The 14,425-nt window shown below is 40.8% G+C and overlaps 1 protein-coding gene across 3 annotated transcripts in view; it reads left to right on the forward strand.

The window, feature by feature from the left end:
• The window catches only part of NUCB1 (Nucleobindin 1), a 234,851-nt gene that overhangs the window by 21,980 nt on the left and 198,446 nt on the right, over positions 1–14,425 (forward strand). For all 3 annotated transcript variants that reach the window (XM_068226126.1, XM_067140470.2, XM_067140471.2), the window contains exon 3: positions 2,942–3,052. In XM_068226126.1, coding sequence (XP_068082227.1) covers positions 2,942–3,052 — 111 coding nt within the window. The remainder of the gene's footprint in view (positions 1–2,941; positions 3,053–14,425) is intronic.

Consider the following 14,425-nt stretch of genomic DNA (forward strand, 5'->3'; position numbering starts at 1 on the left):
TAGCCATGGACCATTGGATCCAAATGACTTTGTTTTTACCTGTAATCAGTCTTAACAAAGTGAGCCTCTGAGCTTGGAAGAGTAAATTGTCAACACAAGTACATTCTTGATACTTAATGTTTATTGTTTTAATTCGTAAAAATCACCAAACAGCAGAAACTACTTCAGAAAGATCATTTATATACTGTTAGAAAACATTAAGATGAAAGCCATTCTTTTCAGCATCAACTTGCTTATAGTCCTTAATTTTTTCAGTCTGTCAAACACATACTACAAATTTATGAAAATGCTTCTACATACCTGGGAAAGGAAAAATCAATTTAAATGTTATGTTGTTACAGAAAGTGAAGTGATGGGTTTTAATTGAATACGCTCAAGACAAACGCTAAGTACATTCACAAAAATAAAGTGTGGTGCAGCAGCCTAACAAGGGCATGGGCTTGCCAAGACAATTGCTGCCTACCTGGATGGCCTGCAGATATTGCAGTGTGACATGGTCAGCGTACAGTATCCATTTACTGTTGCACACTCAGCATAACGTAAATATAGATTAAGACCCAGAATTTATCATTTATTTAAGTTTGTTTCTTGACTGTATTTTGTACAGTTAATCCAGTCACAGAATACATCATGCAAGGCACTGCGGGAGACTACTTCATGTTATCCTCCAGTCAGGTGGATGCAAGGTTTTTTTGAGATTTATGAGATGTAAAAACTAATTCGTGAATCAAATGTCAAGTTAAGTCTGCTTTGACCCCTATCTTTGTACATCATCTTCCTATTCTGCAGCAAATGCTTTTTACACAACCCAGTGGTCAGTTTTCCATCATTTTCCTGTGGACAGCTGATTTACCACTTTCAAACTTGGTATTGTGTAGCTCTTAAATACCAGCTTTCCATTCTCCCACAAACTGTCCTTTATCAGAATCTGATAAATCCTTTGGGTTAGGTGATTTTTTTAAAAATTATGGTTATAGTTCAGTTATTGCTCAGTGAATTTATGCATTGATTCATTAAAAGTTGCTGTATCTAGGATACTCCAGAGAAAAGTGTGGAATACATATTCAGATGCACTAGGTAAGGCTGAGATTTCAACATTACGAGGGCATGTCAGTATCTCCAACCAATTTTTATAATTCATTACAAAAAATGTTCACACAATTTTTATTGATATTTTTAAACATAGTCACTCTGCTTTTCAATGCACGTGGTCCACCGTTTTACAAGCTTTCTGAGGACCACTGCAGAAAAGGTTTTTGGTTGCGCAGCAAGCCGCGTATGTACCGCTACCTTCACCTGTTGATCGGAGCTGAATTGACGGCTTCTTACAGCAATTTTATGTGGGCCAAACCGATGGTAATCCAACTGGGTGAGATCGGGACTGTACACAGGATGCTCCAACACCTCGAAACGAAGCTTCTGAATAGTTTCAGCGGTGTGGACGTCTGTATATGGACGCGCATTTTCAAGCAACAAAAGAACTCCTTCCGACAATCGACCTCTGGGTTCGTTGTGAATTGCAGGTTTCAGGTTGTTTACCAGTCTCACTGTAACTTTCACTGTTTACTGTTTCCCCCTTTTCCTGGAATTGTTCCAGGATTGGCTCTTGAGAATCCCAAAACACTGTGAGCATCACTTTTCCTGCAGAAGGTTGACTCTTGAATTTCTTTTTTGACTGGGGTTCTGGAATGCTTCCGTTCCATACTCTTACATTTGCTTTCTGGTTCGAAGTGGTGAACCCATTTTTCATCTCCAGTGATGATCCACTTCAGAAACGTTTCACCTTTGTTAGTATGACGGTCCAGTAGGTGCTGTCAGATTCTCACACAATTGCGCTTCTGCTCTTCATTGAGTTGTTTTGGAACCCATCTCCATCAGACTTTGTGAAAGTTAATCCTGTTATGCATGATTTCATATGCAGAACCATGGCTAATGTGCATATGGTTCACCACGTCGTCAAGTCACTCATCTGTTATTCAGGATCATATCATGCCCTTGTTCAATAATAGCATCAGTTATGGCTGCAGATGGACGCCCGGATCTTTCCTCATCCTTCATGCTTGTGCGACCCCTTTTAAACTGTTCAATCCACTGGTAAACACTTCGCTGTGGCAAAACATTGTCCTGTGCTGAAAGTGTTATATCAATTTCTGCTCCTGGTACACCCCCAGAGCACAAAAAACGGATCACAGAACGCTGTTCTTCCTTGGTGCAAACAGAGTGCTGCGGCCATCTTTACGTGACAACAGCGCAAGCTGTACTGATCTTATAACGCTGAAACCTACCACAGATATAGACAATGTGTCCTCTAGCGGTTGGTGTGCACACAGCGCCATGGAGCCAACCTAAAAACAATTAGAGCAAAATTTCAGATACTTATTGACTTGCCTACATATTTTCTTAACTCAAAGCAGTTGGTAGAAGGGACGACTCTTCCCAAAATTGTTGACTGAATGGGTTTGTTGCCCAAAGGAAGTAGTTGAGTGAATGTTCTAAAGGTTCAAAACCTTTTACTCTGCTTGTATTACTTAAAAATACATCGTGAAATGTGAATTGTACAGTTACAACAGTTTCTCTCATCTGAAAGTGATTTAAGTTGATAACAATTGAAACATCATTAATTCTACTTTAATGAAAATCATTGCTACAAACCATCAGATTTTAAATGTAGGAGAGAATTAACTCTGATGGAAAATGAAGTCTTGTTTCATTAGTTCTAAAAGATTTCCTAATCTACAAAATAGACTAGTGTATTAATATAGATAGATGTCTTTTTTACAGTTCATCTTTGTCACATGCTCTCAGGTATGATGGGCATTGTTTCCTTTTTTTTGCTGTAAATGCTCTTTTGGAAATATTGGCCTATTTATTTAGTATATCTCTCTGTATCTGTATATAACTAGATAAGAAAACTTATTTGTGCATTATGTTTTTTTTGCAGGGTAGCCTAGGCATTGAATATAACAGGTATTTGAAAGAAGTGGTTACAGCTTTGGAAAGTGATCCAGAATTCAGGGAAAAGCTTGAGAAAGCTGAAGATGTTGATATTAGGGTAAGTTTGAATCTTGGGTGTCAAACTCTTATCAGATTGAATGCTTGGGAAATAAGTTCACACTTTTTTTGCATATTTTTCTCTACTGTTTTAACCCTTTGCCATTGCTAGAGTTTTATGAATCGCTAAATGTGCTAAATGCTCCAAAGCGCTAGTCACCCACGCTGTTACTACAAGGGTGTTGACAGAGATATTGAAGGGTCTTATGAAACCACGCTGCATTTCCATAAATTGGCAAGCTCTCAGCACCTTGTTGACAGTCTTTCCTGTGTGTATTTCACCTTGTTTATAAACCTCTTCTTCTGGTTAGAGAATATTCATGTTCCAGTCCACACCCTGTAGTTTACTTGTTGCAGAGTAGTGATGAAAGGTTTGAAAGAGTGCAAAATTGGAGATATGTTAGAAATTAGTGGAGATAGTGAACTTTTTAGTAGACATTCGGAATTGTATTCTTTTGAATGAAGTAGTGATGATTCCGAGACTAATGAAAATAATGAATGAATATTGTGTGAAGACAGACAGACAGAGTTAAGAGGAATGGAGGAATGATACTAGTGATATTTGGAGTCACGATAACAGTTTCGATTAACTGGAAATATAGGAAAACAATACTTGTCAGAATCACGATTTACCTCTGGGAGTTAAGGAAAAGACTTCTTTAAAATTATGTATGTGATAGGAATTTTGTGAGCTTGTAGCAAAACAGAAATATTCATGCCGAATGTATACAAATAAAAGGCCGGCACTGTTGATACTACCTGGTAAGACACTATTGCTGACGAAATAAGGGCATATGTAGGTGTTCTAATTTATGTGGATTTGATAGTTTTACCTGAAAATAACTACTACTTCTTAGGAGACTTTTGCATGTGCCCATTAGTAAGGCTGGCAATAATGCCAAAATTGTTTAGAAAACGTGGACAAGATTTAGATTCAAAATTAGGGTGCGTACAAATTTATACGCACTAATCGTTTAGGATCGAATGCAAAATAAATTATATATACCGTATAATCCTGAATACTACCCGCACATTTTCCCCCATTTCATTCTCGTAAATATTTACTGTGTTTACATGGAGTATTGAAATAGATTTGAATATGGTTACCATACTCAATATACCACATGTAAACATGTAACCGTGTTTTAGTTGCGTTCCAGAAAACAAGATCGATTTTTCTCAATACGGTTACAGTGGCATGTAAACGCGAAATGTAAGGTAATGAAATATGGTAAATCAAAGAATATGGGTAAATATACGGTAAATATGAAAGTCGCTGCTGCGGATGCTCGATCGTCATTTGTTTCACAAGTGTTGTGCTGGCATGCTGGGTGCGGGAATAGCTGATCTAGCGAGATATCCTACTTAATACCAATATAGTTAGTCCGTTATGGGACGTTAAATTTTCCAGCTAACTCATTCCTGGTTGCCAGCGTTTTGCCACAGTGTGCCAAGTTGGGCACATCAGTTGATGGCCAGGCAGGCATCAATTTTTGAAAATGAGACAGTCGCTCATAGTGCATTGGCACTGCCGGTAGCACCAAATAGCCTATGCAGTGGCCTCCATGGTATGCATTAGCCATGCGTCTTGGTTAGTGTACCATTTACCAACTGATGAGTCCAACTTGCCACACTGTGCCAAAACGCTGGCAACCAGGAATGAGTTAGGTGGAAAATGTATAATGTCCAATAACGGACCAACTATGTTGGTATTATAAATTTACTCATTCAGAACAAATATTTCAGGTTCCCTGTAGGAATCAACATCTTTATCACCTGATGGCTAGGCAGGCATCAATTTTTGAAAATGAGCCAGTCTCTCATAATGCATTGGCACTGCCGGTGGCTCCAAATAGCCTATGCAGTGGCCTCCACGGTATGCACTAGCCATGCATCTTGGTGGGTGTGCCATTTACCAACTGATGAGCCCGACTTGACACACTGTGGCAAAATGCTGGCAACCAGGAATGAGTTAGCTGGAAAATTTATAATGTCCAATAGCGGACCAACTATATTAGTATTATAAATTTACTCGTTCGGAACAAATGTTTCAGGTTCCCATGGGAATCAACATCTTTACCATTAGATATCGTACTTTGCGAGAGTCGAGACCGTTGGTTATGGAAGTCTACTTCACTCACGTGTATCTACGATGAAAGTCCTGTCTCGATAGTAAGTGATGGATTCAAAACGGCGTCTGCGGTCATTTACTGTGCGTGAGAAACTTAAAGTTCTCCTCCCCCCCCCCCCCCCCCCGCCCTCACTCCTTTCATAATTTTCCCCAGTGATTGGCAACAGTGTGCTACACATTGCTTATTCTTTGACCCTGCATGCGCTCTCTCTATTCTTTGTACTGTTATTAATTGGTAATTACAGTATAACCCCTATTTTGCGTGACCTCAATTTAGAATAAACCTGCATTTAAGGGTAGAAATTTCAAGTCCTGAAAATTATTCCATATGATCAATGAAATTTTATATTCAATTTAATGCAGTTCACATTCGGGCACGACCTGCATTTAGCATAAGGAAATGTTAAAATTCTTAATTATTTATTTCTATTCATTATGGTTCTGGGATTTTAAGAACCTTTGAAAACTTCATAAGCTTGCTAAGGATGATTCAAGGCAGAAGAGGAATTTAGAGCATGCACATTCAGGGTTCGATTGAAATGTCAGACTTGGATACACATCCAACTGTAGCCACTGTAGTACAGTAGAAGAGAACCCCATTCTAATGGCAATATTATTATGCCCTTCAAAAATTGCGCTGTTAAACTGTGCAGTATCCTTTGGTTCAGTGAGAACTCTTTTACTGATTCATCCATTATTACGGGCAAATTCAGGCGTGTTCATTTTTCTGTTATCACTATTCATACACACTACTCAAGCGTTTATATTGAACGTAATCGATCATCTTCCGTATAGATTTCTCGCTAAATGCACGAGCGAACTCTCTGAGACATTCAGAGGTGCTACTGATGTCTATTAATAATACCCTACAATTCTGACAGGTGTCAAAAGACATTGGGAGAACATGTTTTTGCAATAAGTGCACCGACAGCAGTTGTTAAATCCTTAGAAATTAAGGCTGAAGCAAATGTTTGATTCATTTTAATACTAGGTTCATTCATTCATATCCCACGTCGTTCCATCTTAAGCGATGGGTCGGCGAACGAGGCTTCTCCACCATTTGCGGTCTCTGAACTTCTCTCCTTCTTCGATGCTTTCCAAAGTATGTCCTCGCTGTTGAATGTCAATCTTCACCATGTCCTTGTACCTGAGTCTTGGTCGCCCTCTTGGTCTTTTGTCTTCAAGTTTTAGATCATACATTTTTTTTGGGTCCATATGTCCATACCATCTCACTCGCTGTGCTGTTACTCTGTCCTGCAGTCTTACAACTTGAGCCTGCTTGCGGATTTCCTCATTACGGACTCTGTCCCTCCGTGTTTTACCGATCATGCTACGGACAAATCTCATTTCTGCCGCCTGGATTCTATGAACATCTTTATTTCTCATTGTCCGTGTTTCGCAACCGTAGGTCAGGATTGGTACGTCATAGGTTTCATATATGACTCTCTTACTGTTTTGAACGTAACTCACTCACTTGATTAAATAATAACATTTATTACATTTAAGACACTTATATAACACATTATAAATACATAATACTGAGTATTGCTGGGCAGATGCCCTCGATAACAGTCAGTCACATGTTCTCATCTCCTCTCGCACGAGGCACCCAAGCATAACAGTCTCTCATCCCCTTCCATCCACACCACTTCCGGCTGGGTGCTGAAGGGTCCTGCTATCTGTCCTAAAGTGGTAGCGAGTAACTAGGTGGTCTAGCCATAGCTAGGCCGGAACATGCTCCTCACCGTTGAATCACCATGATTCAACCGAATTAAATTGCCTGATATGCCCTCATGAGAGCTCAGTTCAAATATCACACAGGCACTGACATACAGAGTTCATGTACAGTAACCAAAATGAGTTGATCATTCAACAAAATATACATATAAACATAGGCAAAACAGAAACACAAGCAACAAAATATTTACACACTGTTAACAGAAGGTACTAAGTAGGTTGACTGTGTCCTCATCCATTATTATTATTATTATGCAATATGAATTAAGCACACTATAAGTTCTCAGTTCAAATCACGCACACACAACACCATAATTACACTCTGAAATGAACAAGAAAAAATATTCACATGAAACACATATTTTAGCCACAACGATCCTGTTTAGTTCTCAATAGGTAATGGAATTAACTTGTTAACAGGTCGTTTAAAAAGACCGCTGGTTGTTCTGATGGTAGCCACTCGTGCAAGTCCATCCTTCCCAGGGTGAACAGTCTCCACCACAGCCAACTTCCAATAGAGAGGAGGAAGATTGTCCTCCTTCAGAAGAACAACTGTACCAGTAGCTAGGTTCTCCTTGGGACAGGTCCATTTTTTCCTCTGCTGCAGTGAGTTCAGGTAATCGGCAGACCACCTCTTCCACAACTGCTGCTGCATTGACTGGATACGCTGCCATCGACCCAATCTGTTGATGGGCAGGTCAGTAATGTCAGACTCAGGGATGGTTGTAAGGGGGGGCACCAATTAGGAAATGAGCAGGTGATAAATAATTAAGGTCACTGGGGTCATTAGATAAGGCAGATAGGGGGCGAGAATTAAGACAGGCTTCTATCTGTGCAGTAAGGGTACATAGCTCCTCAAATGTCAATAGCGCATTACCCGCAACTCTTCTCAAGTGGTACTTCATGGACTTGACAGCTGCTTCCCACAGTCCGCCAAAGTGTGGAGAGCTGGGAGGTATAAAGTGCCACGTGATGCCTTCCATCGCTAATGAATTCCTTATCTCTTCACAAAAGCTGGTTGAAAGGAATAGTTTTTGGAGATCCTGCATTCTTCTATTGGCACCAATGAAGTTAGTCCCATTATCACTATAAATGATGGAGCATTTCCCACGTCGAGCTATGAATCTCCTCAGGGCTGCTATAAAGGCATCAGTAGAGAGGTCACTCACCACCTCCAGGTGAAGAGCCTTGGTAGCCAGACAGATGAACAATGCAATGTAGCTCTTCGTTGTCTGTTTGCTTCTTACATTTCCCCTCTTGACAAAGAAAGGACCAGCATAATCAGTTCCTACATTAAGAAATGGGCGACTCTGTTGCACTCTGGTAACAGGGAGCTGTCCCATCAGCTGTTCAGCTGTTGACGCCTTGAATCTAAAACAGGTCAGGCACTTGTGGATGACTCTTCGAACAACTGCCCTAGCCGTGGGAATCCAGAATCTTTCTCTTAATGATGCAATTACTAATTGAGCACCTGCATGTAAAAGCCTAATGTGTTCTGTCATCACAACAAGGTTTGTGAGAGCATGCTGGGGAGGAAGGATAAGCTGGTGCTTATTGTCATAAGGTAGTTTTGAATTTACTAGTCTTCCTCCTACCCTTAGCATTCCCTTATCATCTAAGAAAGGATGTAAATCTGCAATTTTACTTTTCCTTGAAATGCAACACTTAGAGTTGAGACTGGCTATCTCTTGAGCGTAACACACTTGCTGTGCAATTTTGATACAGGAGTGCAAGGCCATCTGCAGCTCTTGTGTACTTAATATCCCTAACCTCTTGTCTTGAGGATTGGCACTATTGTGAATAAATCGCCAACAATATGCAGTAACTCGAGTCAGTCGGGACAGTGACGAGTACTTCAGCATAAGTTCATCCCAGTTTGTACCTATCAACATAACTACAGGAAGTGTGCTTCGTGACTCAGGTAGTTCCTCTTCTGCATGGGCTGAGCTTGTGTCTGGCCATGATTCACTGGGCTCAGTTAACCAGGATGGTCCGTGCCACCACAGGTTCATACCTCGTAGTTGTTCTGGAGCAACACCTCTGGATATTAAATCTGCTGGATTACAACTGGTAGGAACATGTCTCCATTCAGCCTTGTGAGTGTATTCTTGAATTGAAGAGACTCGGTTGGCCACAAATGTTTTCCAGCAAGTAGCAGGAGATGCGATCCAGGCTAATACAATGGTGGAGTCTGTCCACAGGTACAGCTTGCTGACTGGCAGAGACAAAGCTGGAAGGGTCTTGTGGAGTAGTCGGGCAAGTAGTAGCGCTCCACACAGTTCAAGTCTTGGTAGTGTCAGTTTCTTCACCGGTGCTACTCTGGATTTAGAACATAATAATCTGACACAGGTCTGTCCCCCTTTGTCGACAGACCGTACATAAAGACAAGCTCCATAAGCTTGTTCTGAAGCATCAGAAAAACCATGAATTTGTATATCAACAGGGGGTCCCTTACATGTGACTAACCGCTCAATATAAAATTCTCTTACTGCCTGTGGCTTAAAGTGAAGTTCTTCCCATTCTCTGACTAGTTGAGATGGTAGTCTGTCATCCCAGTTCAGACTGACTAGCCAAAGTTTCTGCATAAAAACCTTGTAAGAAATTACCAAAGGGCTGACCAACCCAAGTGGATCAAATATTGATGCAATAACAGATAAGACCTTTCGTTTAGTTACATGAGAGTCAGCATGATAGGGACTGTCTGAATACAGATTGCCACAAATGAGAAAATGATCAGTAACTGGATGCCATAATAGGCCTAAAGATTTCACGCTAGTGCCTTCATCAAGACTTAAAGGCAGCTGGGTTTCCCTGTCCTCTTCTGAAACTGCTTCTAGTAATGCTGGGTGGTTTGAACACCATTTTCTGAGGTGAAATCCTCCACTCTCTAGTAAATTAATAATTTCAGACTGCAACTGAAGAGCATCCTGGATATCGTCACAGCCGCTTAATAAATCATCAACATAAAAATCTCTGCGAACAACTTGTGCTGCTCTGGGGAACCTCGATTCTTCATCTTCAGCAAGTTGCTGCAGGCATCTGGTAGCTAGGAAGGGTGCTGATGCTGTACCATATGTTACAGTTGTCAGTTCATAGTGAGAGGGTGGGTCCCTAGGTGATTCCCTCCAGATAATCCGCTGAAGTTTCCTATCATCTGCATGAACCATGACTTGCCGATACATTTTAGCAATATCTGCGGTGAAGGCAGAGGTATGCATTCTGAATCTTAGAATGATAGAGTAAAGATCCTGTTGTATTGTCGTTCCAACCATTAATATGTCATTCAATGAAATGTTGTTAGAAGTTTTAGAAGATGCATCAAATACTACCCTAGTTTTGGTAGTCGAGCTACTAAGCTTAAATACTGGATGATGGGGTAGATAATAGCTTCCATCTTCATTCCCTGACTGAGTAGATGTATCCACCTTAACCATATGCCCCATCGCCTCATACTCGTGAAGAAAGTTAGAGTACTCGTGCTTAAGTGAGGGCTGCCTGCTGAAACGCCGTTCTAATTGAGTTAGTCTTGACATGGCATGATTGAAGGAGTTTCCCAGAACCTCAGGTTTCTGCTTGAGGGGTAAGCGAATTATGAATCTACCTGTAGCATCCCTAGTAGTATTCTCTGTAAAATGTTTTTCTGTGGTTCTCTGTTCTCTTGTCATGACTCGTGACGTAAGCTCTTCTATTTCCCAGAACCGTTGTAGTTGGGTGTCTAACCTGTCCTCTGACTTCAAGAAACATGTAGTTAGAGTAGGATTTTTCTCTTCCCTACGATGGTAGTGTCCAGCAGTAATCCATCCTAGTTCAGTGTCTTGAAGGATAGGATAATCTGGTGATCGAGTTCTGCGCCGAGGTTTCAGTAATGAAAAGAAATGTTCTGCGCCTATTAACAATTCAATGCCACCTGGCTGGAAGAACTTGGGGTCAGCGAGCTTCAAATCAGTGGGCAAGTTCCAATGCTCATGCTGAATGTAACTACTGGGCATGTTACCTGTGATACGTGGAAAGACAGAGCAAGTCATACTCACAGTGAAGTTACTTACAGTGGATTGCAATTCTAACTGAACACTGTACCTTGATTGAGAAATGGAATCATTTATGCCGCTGATTGGTATGGGATTCTTCATTTTCTTAAGGCCTAATCGCTGTGCTAGACTTTCGGTGCAAAGATTAACCTGGCTGCCACTGTCATGAAGTGCCCGGCAGACCTGCATTTGCCCCCTAGAATCTAGTACCTTGACCATGGAAGTGGAGAGCAGAACCCCTACAGGGTCTCTTGTATTGCAGTATGTGTGAGGGGAGTTGGATGCAGTTTGATGGGCTGTACCTCCCTCTCTACCTGATGGATTATGTAATGAGGTGTGATGCTTCCTACTACATAATTTACAGCCATGTGATTTGCACTGTTTGGCAGAATGCTGTGTACGCAAACAGTTAAAACATAAGTCCATTTCCTTAACCCTTCTTTGTCTATTTTCCACACTGAGAGCTGCAAACTCTTCACATTTAAATATCGGGTGATTACCATGACAGCAGGGACACTTTATGAGACTGGTAGTGGTGTAAGTGTAACGTGGTTGAGTATCCCCTTGAGGTTTAGGCTTATTTCTGTCAGCTTGTTGTCTGTGCGATGGTGCAGTGTGCTGTGAGCTAGGGAAGTTCTCCAGAGCTTGCCGTTTATGCTCAACAAATGACAGCAAGTCATCAAGTGATGGAACCCGAGTGTCTGCTTGTGATAATTCCCAGTCTCGTCTAGTACAAGCATCAAGTCCTTGAGCATACAGTTGAATCAAAATAACTTCATGCAATGGAATGTTAAGTTCTAGGGCCTTGAGTGCATTCAAATGACTATTAAAAGTGTTAAGAGTACCTTAACAGTTCTGTGGCTGTTTCACTGGAGACTGATTTTAAAGTTAAGAGTGCCTTAACATGAGTAGCTGCTATTAGTTTCTTGTTCTCAAATCTGTCCTTCAACATTTTCCACGCTACCTCATAATTTGCCTCTGTGATGGGTAAATTTTGAATTAATTGGCTGGCTGGGCCCTTGAGAACAGATGCTAAGTAGTGAAATTTCTGGACACTTGGCAGATTATTGTTGTTATGAATCATAACTTGAAAACTGTCTGCGAATGAGAGCCAGTTTTCGTATTTTCCATCGAAATGTGGAATGTTAATAGCCGGTAACTTTAAACTCGCGACACTGCTGACCTGAGTTCTTCCTGAATCTACCGTGTCGCGTGATGACTCTTCAAGGTTCGCTATTATTTTACTCATTTCGCCCTTTACCTTGTAGTATTTGGTTTCGAATTCGGCACGCGCCTGATCATGAGCTTGCTCGTTTTCAGCGTCTCCTAATTCTAATTCTGACTGCACGTCACCAAACTTTGACATTAATGCACTCATGTCTTCGTATCGCAGTTTAATTTCATGCGAATTCGAATGCTGTTGAGCGATGAAATTTTCAACGAATGTTTCCGAGCGGGTAAGTTGCGCTTTAAATCGCGACCTCTGCTTAAGAAGCTTTTGCCTTGTTGAAGATTCCATGATGGAGGGGGTAAGACAATAACAAGGAGAAAAGGAGAGCCTTAAATGAATAGTACTGACCTGCCTTCAGTTTAGTTTACCTCTGGTGCTGGAACATCGAACCTGGGACTGCCAGATGATGTCATTGAAGTGAACTTCCAAGTATTTCCATGTTACTGTAGAAACTAGTCCATACTACACGCCACGCTGCTTTCACGAGGTCCTCGTGGTGTAGATAATCCGGCCCGGTAATTGGACCATGTTTTGAACGTAACTCACTCACTTGATTAAATAATAACATTTATTACATTTAAGACACTTATATAACACATTATAAATACATAATACTGAGTATTGCTGGGCAGATGCCCTCGATAACAGTCAGTCACATGTTCTCATCTCCTCTCGCACGAGGCACCCAAGCATAACAGTCTCTCATCCCCTTCCATCCACACCACTTCCGGCTGGGTGCTGAAGGGTGCTGCTATCTGTCCTAAAGTGGTAGCAAGTAACTAGGTGGTCTAGCCATAGCTAGGCCGGAACACTTACATTTTGTTGGTAGTTTCTTGTTCCATGTTATGTCTTTAAGAATTTTGTAAAAGTTGCTACCTGCCTGAATTCTGTAGGAAATTTCCTTGTCCATAGAACCAGTATCAGAGATAACACTTCCAAGATATTTGAATTGATGGTTCATCTGTAGCTGTTTCCCCTCCATTTCAATGGGTCCCATTGGTTGTCTGTTCTCTTCATGACCATAACCTCACTTTTCTCTTGGCTGAAGATGAGTCCATATTCTTTAGCAGCTTCTGTCCAGGAGTTTATTTGTCCTTGAATACTAGGTACTGAAATAAAATAAGAATGTGATACTTCTGCTTTAGGAGAAAGGAATAATAGTGAACATTTCCTAAATAACATTGAAATCAATTTCTTAACCAAGAGACATAGGAAACCAAGTTTTAAGAGGTTTACAACTAAAAGAAGCTACAGAGCTGGTTACAAATAGAGGATTATGGAAGCACTTCGTTAATTCGCAGAGGCTTGGAGACAGAATGCTGAAAAAAACTATGTACAGTGTATAAGATAATGATCAGTTATCTAGGAACCACATTTCTCTGTGTACGTGGTGAGGATCATCAGCCATAGCCTTCAGCAATTAATTAATGTTACTGGTGTTTAATTCCCACTAACTACTTTTATGGTTTTTTGGAGACTCCGAGGTGCCAGAATTTAGTTCTGCAGGAGTTCTCTTCCATGCCAGCAAATCTACCGAGACGAGGCTGACACATTTGAGCACCTTTAAATACCCCCGGACTGAGCCAGGATTGAACCTGCCAAGTTAGGGTCAGAAGGCCAGCGTCTCAACAGTCTGAGCCACTCAGCCCGGCCATCAGCAATTCGGTTGAGTTCTGCAAATAGCATAGGTCTGTTAATCTGATAGTGCAAAGGAACAAATTTGTCAGGCTGTACTCAATAATGTAGAGTTTGAGGGATGTTCCACCATTCAACACATTGCAACAATTTATTAAATTATAAGAAGACCGGTTTCGACTCCCATGGATTCATCATCAGTTCTTGGTAAAAATTAAGTTAAGGGAAAATCTGATAACAATGGTTGATGATGTATTTCTATGCAACCACCTATAGGTGCAAGGATTTTTCGTTATGATGATTGTTATCAGATTTTCCCTTAATTTAATTTTTACCAAGAACTGATGATGACTCCGTGGGAGTCAAAACCGGCCTTCTTATCATTTAATAAATTGTTGCAATGTGTTGAATGGTGGAACATCCCTCAAACTCTACATTATTGGTTAAACGTCAACACGGAAATGAAGATCGTAACTTACGATAGGCTGTACTCAAGCACGCATGCATGCCTGATTTATTTGTTTGTTTGTTTTCAAAGAACAATCTGAGCCAAAGTTATTTATGGTGCAGTGCAGGCCTTTTGCTTAGATAGTGCAGTTTAACACAAGAGTA

This window comes from Anabrus simplex, chromosome 2 (genome assembly GCF_040414725.1).
Source record: "Anabrus simplex isolate iqAnaSimp1 chromosome 2, ASM4041472v1, whole genome shotgun sequence".
Taxonomy (NCBI): domain Eukaryota; kingdom Metazoa; phylum Arthropoda; class Insecta; order Orthoptera; family Tettigoniidae; genus Anabrus; species Anabrus simplex.